Source organism: Ciona intestinalis, chromosome 8 (genome assembly GCF_000224145.3).
Source record: "Ciona intestinalis chromosome 8, KH, whole genome shotgun sequence".
In the NCBI taxonomy this organism is placed as follows: Eukaryota; Metazoa; Chordata; class Ascidiacea; order Phlebobranchia; family Cionidae; genus Ciona; species Ciona intestinalis.
The window spans coordinates 6,003,420-6,009,308 of record NC_020173.2 but is presented as its reverse complement, the minus strand read 5'-3'; the positions used below and the strand labels follow the sequence as shown (position 1 = coordinate 6,009,308).

At 31.9% G+C, this 5,889-nt stretch overlaps 1 protein-coding gene across 1 annotated transcript in view; it reads left to right on the top strand.

The window, feature by feature from the left end:
• LOC445733 (collagen type IX-like) overlaps positions 1–5,889 on the top strand; it is a gene marked incomplete in the record, with an annotated part of 14,465 nt that overhangs the window by 2,498 nt on the left and 6,078 nt on the right. The window contains 17 exon segments of the mRNA NM_001032535.1: positions 103–183; positions 944–979; positions 1,358–1,411; positions 1,969–1,995; positions 2,119–2,163; positions 2,399–2,428; positions 2,554–2,580; positions 2,822–2,866; positions 3,165–3,203; positions 3,898–3,927; positions 4,002–4,055; positions 4,269–4,322; positions 4,381–4,434; positions 4,701–4,754; positions 5,046–5,153; positions 5,354–5,407; positions 5,697–5,753. Coding sequence (NP_001027707.1) covers positions 103–183; positions 944–979; positions 1,358–1,411; positions 1,969–1,995; positions 2,119–2,163; positions 2,399–2,428; positions 2,554–2,580; positions 2,822–2,866; positions 3,165–3,203; positions 3,898–3,927; positions 4,002–4,055; positions 4,269–4,322; positions 4,381–4,434; positions 4,701–4,754; positions 5,046–5,153; positions 5,354–5,407; positions 5,697–5,753 — 849 coding nt within the window.

The window sequence follows — 5,889 nt, the reverse complement described above, 5'->3', positions numbered from 1 at the left end:
ACTTGTTGAACATCTGTTTCTGAAACAATATTTATGTAATGTATTAACTGTAACCTATAACACATGGGCCGTGACCATGCTTATCTAACACAATATCATCAGGGACCCCCAGGACCACCCGGTGAGAACGGAATCCAAGGAGATCCTGGACCAGATGGTTTCGCTGGAATTGATGGACTTGATGTAAGTTTTGAAATGAATAGAAACAAAGCCAGATAACACACACACAGAAAACGAAAACAGTTTTCAAAACTAAGCTATACCAATACAAAGCAAGTAACACACATAAAATACGAAAAACAGTGTTTTTTTCTACAAAAACTTTTTTTTCCAATCTAAGCTAAATCATTACACATAAAACCAGGGGACACACATACAAAAAAAAACATTGTTCAATTCTTTCTACAAAAACAGTGTTTCCAAACTAAAGTAAATTAATTGAAGACTTTTTAGTATTTTTGTTTGGAAACACTACTTTTGATTTCAAACTGTCAATTTTAAGTAGTATAAACAAACATTTATTATGAGTTTATTTTATTTAACTTGCATAATTATACTAACATACTCATTGAGTTAAATTCCTGAGAAAATGCAACATATATACAAACAAAGTACTTTGCATTCATAATCAAGCAAATGTCAAAGAATATTAACTTTTAAAATATAGTAGGGTGGGGAAGATGGGACTCATTTTCATTCTATTTTCTTGCTAACTTAATAGTAAACAAAGACATTCAAAAAAATTTAAAACCCTACCCTAACAACTCCCATAAATCGTTGTTAATTGTTTAAAACACAATCAGTAGATTTAGATATTATGTGCTAAAGGTGTCCCATCTTCCCCACCCTACTATATTGTTCTTGTCCTGACTCTCTATATATAACACGGATTTACAGCTGACATATGCTACTTTGTATTATTCAATCTTTTATTTTAATACAGGGTGAAAGAGGACCACCAGGACCCCAGGGGTTTCAGGTTGAGTATTTAAAATATTAAAATCCATATGCTATACTTGGGTTGAATACACAATGTGTAGCTTTTTTGTAAAAAGGGCCCAATACGTTAAAACTGCATAAAGGGAATTAGCTGTCTGTATAATCTATAGATGTGTTATTATGAGACACCTAAATTATGTACGAAATAAACTTTTTCGAATAAATTTTTTTTTTTATTTATCTATATTTGACCGGGCAATGACAGCCATTATAACATGGGTGTTCTGTATCATACACCTTGTTCTTATTTACCAGTTATCATGTGTCTAGCTTTTTGGGTGATTATGTTTTTGTGTATTTTAGATGTTTATTTACATAAAACATCATTTTAATAAATTAATAATCTGTTTAAATTTAGGGAGTCTCTGGTCAAAAGGGAGAACCAGGAGAAATTGGTGCACCTGGAACAGAGGTATAACTTATATATTCATGGTGCTCATAATAATATATATAAAATAGGGATTCATTGAATAAATGAATTAAATTTATTTCGTCTTTTCCGTCATGATACAAAGTGCGGGAAAGTCTACAAAAGCCAAAAGACGGGTAGTAATGCTAAAACAACAGTTGTTAAAATGCTAAAACAACAGTTAAAACACGGTTTATTGATAAAAAAGAAAGAAAGAATGTTTTAGGTAAAAGGAGTGACTGTTACACCCTCATTGGTTAACATAGCAGAGATTTTAGTAGTTTTGAATTTATTTGCTGTTGTAATACAGAATTACTGTTTGTTAAATAATAAAAAAGAGACTTGCTTTATTTAGCTATAAACCACATGTGGCAGTTTGCTGTTTTAGGGCAAATATTCTTTGTATTCATTTGGGAAATAAGTCATCACTAATTTATAAAGAAATATTTTAATAATCTGAACTGAATTGCTAAATTGCATTATCTATAAAATGTGTATTACATAATAATGATTTTTAATGTATTTTCCACATGTGTTTATCATGTTCATTTACTTTACAGGGACTCATTGGACCTGCAGGGATACCGGTAAGTCATAAAAAAACACTTTCAAACAAAGTTTACATTGGTTTAATTTAAACAACCTCTTTCTTAACTCTTTTTCTGTGTTATTGTATTTTTAAATTTTTAACCCGCTGTTTGTTTCAATAGGGAAGCCTTGGGTTACCTGGTCCAGCTGGCCCACAAGGACCTCCAGTAAGTATTCTGAAATGTCAAATAATAAATGAGTATAACATACATCTCATTTTTTCAAGCCATTGTAATCATATATGTTATAATTTTTTTAAAGTTACAGGTTTTTTCTTTTACTTATTTCTTATTTGGTGTGTGAAACAAAACACCTGTGTTACAAGGACTGTTGTGGCCCCGCAACGCGGGATAAATAAGTTGGAAACATTCACGATTTCTCATCATAGTTTTATTTTTCCAGGGTGATGTGAACACCGTTGAGGGACCTCCTGTAAGTAACAATCATTTAAAAACTAGAATAAAACAGTCATTTATAAATAAATTAAAGAAAACCAAAATAAATTGAGAAATATTTTAAATTAAATTAAAAAATAACGATACTGTATTTCTAAACAGGGACGACCAGGTGCTCCTGGACCAAGGGTGAGACATGTTTTCTCATGTAACTTTATCACAGATGGTCATATCTGTTTATATAATGATATTTTTATCTACTATAATTGGTATAGTACCAGAAAATACTAATAAAATCAAGCCTCCAAAAAATTATAAACTAAAATTTTAATTTTAGTATTTCGAATTTTATCTAAAAAAAGGTTTTTAAAATACAGTTATGACATTGCAAATTATTTCCAATAACAGTTACATTTATTTTTGCAAACAGGGACCACCAGGACTTCCCGGACCATCTGGAGGCGCTACGGCTGGTGTAAGTCATATTTATTTGCATGTTATCACTTACGCTTTGTTAATATTTTAGAAATTCTACTGATACCTACATCTTACTGCTCAGCTTTATATATTTTCTGTCTCTTTTAGATAGCAGCTAAGCAGTAGCAATTAATAAAATGCATTCCCAAAAATTGGTTTAAATAAAAACATTTTTTGCCATAAGTGTAAAAATAAATATTAGTAAGATTGTAGATATAAAAAAAGTAATAGATATGACAGAGTTGTAATAAATGTGTGCAAACGTTCATATGGTTTAATTTTACTTTGAAATACAGGATATTGGTTCAGGGGCTGATCCATCTGGCCCAGTCTATGTAAGTAACCAATTCCCACAACCAAGCCAAAACAAACAAACAATAAGCACATACCTTGAAACTCAAGGTGTGGCTAAACAATGTCTGAAATACAAAGGGCACTTTGATATAATAGCGTGCGAACACTACCTGTTTATAACCCCGTAATTTAAAAATGGAATAATGCCCTGTTTGTGTGAAAGACCGCATTGTGACATTCTTATTCTCTGTTGAATAGGAAAGAGTGGTTTCAAATGGTGAAGTTGGTTTTGTAAGTTCTTTGTGTGAAATGCAACATTTTATCGAGTGTTAATACCTGCTTTTTATGGCAACCACTGCTGTGGGGTTAACGAAACATTTTTTGTGGAAAATAACGCGGGAAAACTGTGTTAAAAAGCAAAATCTGTTTCTTGCGAGCACTAACCTTTTGCGGAATAATACAGGCCTTTGCTGTGACAGTTGTTTAATAACTGGAATGTTTAAGTGGCTTGAATTAGTTTCATCTGTGCAGATGAAATTGGATTTTCTGCATGACAGGTTGCATTTTACACTGAGAACTTTAAAAACTTCATCCCCACTGTATAATACGCATTCAAAGAACTATAGACACCCATTCTTGACTTAGTGCATGCGTGTACTGGCTTGGTTGTGGCTTTGTGTGTTAATATAACTATATTTGGAACCAGATCTTGTATTAAATTAATTTTATCTCCAGGTTGGACCACCAGGTTATCCCGGACCCAAGGTTAGTTTAATTCCTACAAATATTTTTTTCTACATCATGCAGTTTTATAAAAAAAAGTTTATTTCTGAATTCAGGGTCATAAGGGATACAAAGGTGAACCCGGTCCTGATGGAAAACAAGGTCCAAAGGTGAGACAGGACATTATACTATACCAAAGTATTGAATGAATGAATGAATGAATAAATGAATGAATGAATGAATGAATGAATGAATGAATGAATGAATGAATGAATGAATGAATGAATGAATGAATGAATGAATGAATGAATGAATGAATGTAACTCACTATAAAATTTGTTTGATAGTTTTACAGTCAATTTAACCGAAGTATTTTCTTCCAGGGTGATGCCGGTCCTGAGGGAGAACAAGGACCAGCTGGTCCTGGCGGTGAATCTGTACGTATAAAACATATTTTAGTTGAAAAAAATATTTATATATTAAAAATTATTGCAGGGTCCACGTGGGGCACGAGGTTACCCGGGAGAAGATGGGAGAAAGGGAGAAGTAGTAAGTTATATTTATCTTTAAAAATTTAAATGAACAATATAATTTTTAATTTTTGTATAAAAAATTGCATAAATAATGATTCGTATTCTATTTGCATTTTCTTCTTGCTGTTTATGGTTTTAAAGTTATCTTTTTTTTCTGTTTTCCATGATTGAATTTGGTTCCTGTGGAATATATAATTACATATATGTCAGTATCCATACATTATATTATGCTTACCTTCAGTGTAATAATATAAGATAAGTAATTGAACTTCTAAACAACAGGGCCCTGCAGGAGTACCTGGAGAAATGGGTGCACCTGGTGAACAAGGTTTACAGGTTAATAGACATTTTCTGTTAACTATGTTTTTAATATATTTTTTGTCATTTTATAAACAGGTTAAGCTGTTTTACTTGCCTTTCAGATAACATGTCTGTTTGTAAACTTTGATATAATTAGACTACTGTGTTTTCTAATATTGTTTCTGCATTGATGCTGTTTTCTTGAATCGATACGTTGCGATCTCTGATAAATTGGTCTCCCTTATAACTGTATATGCTGTAACTTTTTTTGCTACCAAGTTAGTGAAACTTTAAATTTTCCTATATAATCGTATTTTTTCTTCTCAGGGAGCTGAAGGTCCTCCTGGAGTCCCAGGAGAGAGGGGAGCCAAGGGAGGAACTGGGGATCGAGGTCCTCTTGGAAACCCTGGAGGACCCGGACTTCCTGGAGAACCGGTTCGTATTCAAGACCAAGAACCAAATTTAGAACTAAAATGTTAAACAAAATTTAGAACCAAATTGTTAAACAAAATTTGGACTCAAATTGTTAAACAAAATTTAAACCAAATTGTTAAGCAAAATTTAGACTCAATTTGTTGAACAAAGTTTAGAATCAAATGTTAAACAAAATGATGCTAATTTACTCTTAAACGCAGGGTCTACCCGGTAGAAATGGAGCTGATGGTATCCCAGGAACCCCAGGAGAACGGGTGAGTCACATGTGTAGTATATATTGTAGGTTGGGGTAAAACAATCCAAGTTTTGTTCTGTTTTATCTCCTATTTTTCGTAGTAAACAAAGAATGTTTAAAGACTTAAAGCTTTATTTTAAGGTTTCTAAAAGAGTGTTGTTAAAAAAAAGTTTAAGAATGTTTAGGATGCTGTGCGTTAACAATATTCATTATTCTACAGTAATATATTAGATATCATGCTATATACATTTTATATGTAGTTCTAATATATAAAGAGCATAGTAAATCTTGTGGTTTTTTTATAATAGGGACGACCAGGAGAGTCAGGACCAAAAGGAACAGAAGGTGCCATAGGAGCTCCTGTAAGTGTTTGTTGTTTATTATTCTGTGTATTATGTTGAATTTTTACTTAGAATAATCATTGAAAAATGAATAAGCAAAAAGAAATTATTGCTTTGGTATTATATAGTTTTTATGTTATATATGTATAAGTTAAAGTAG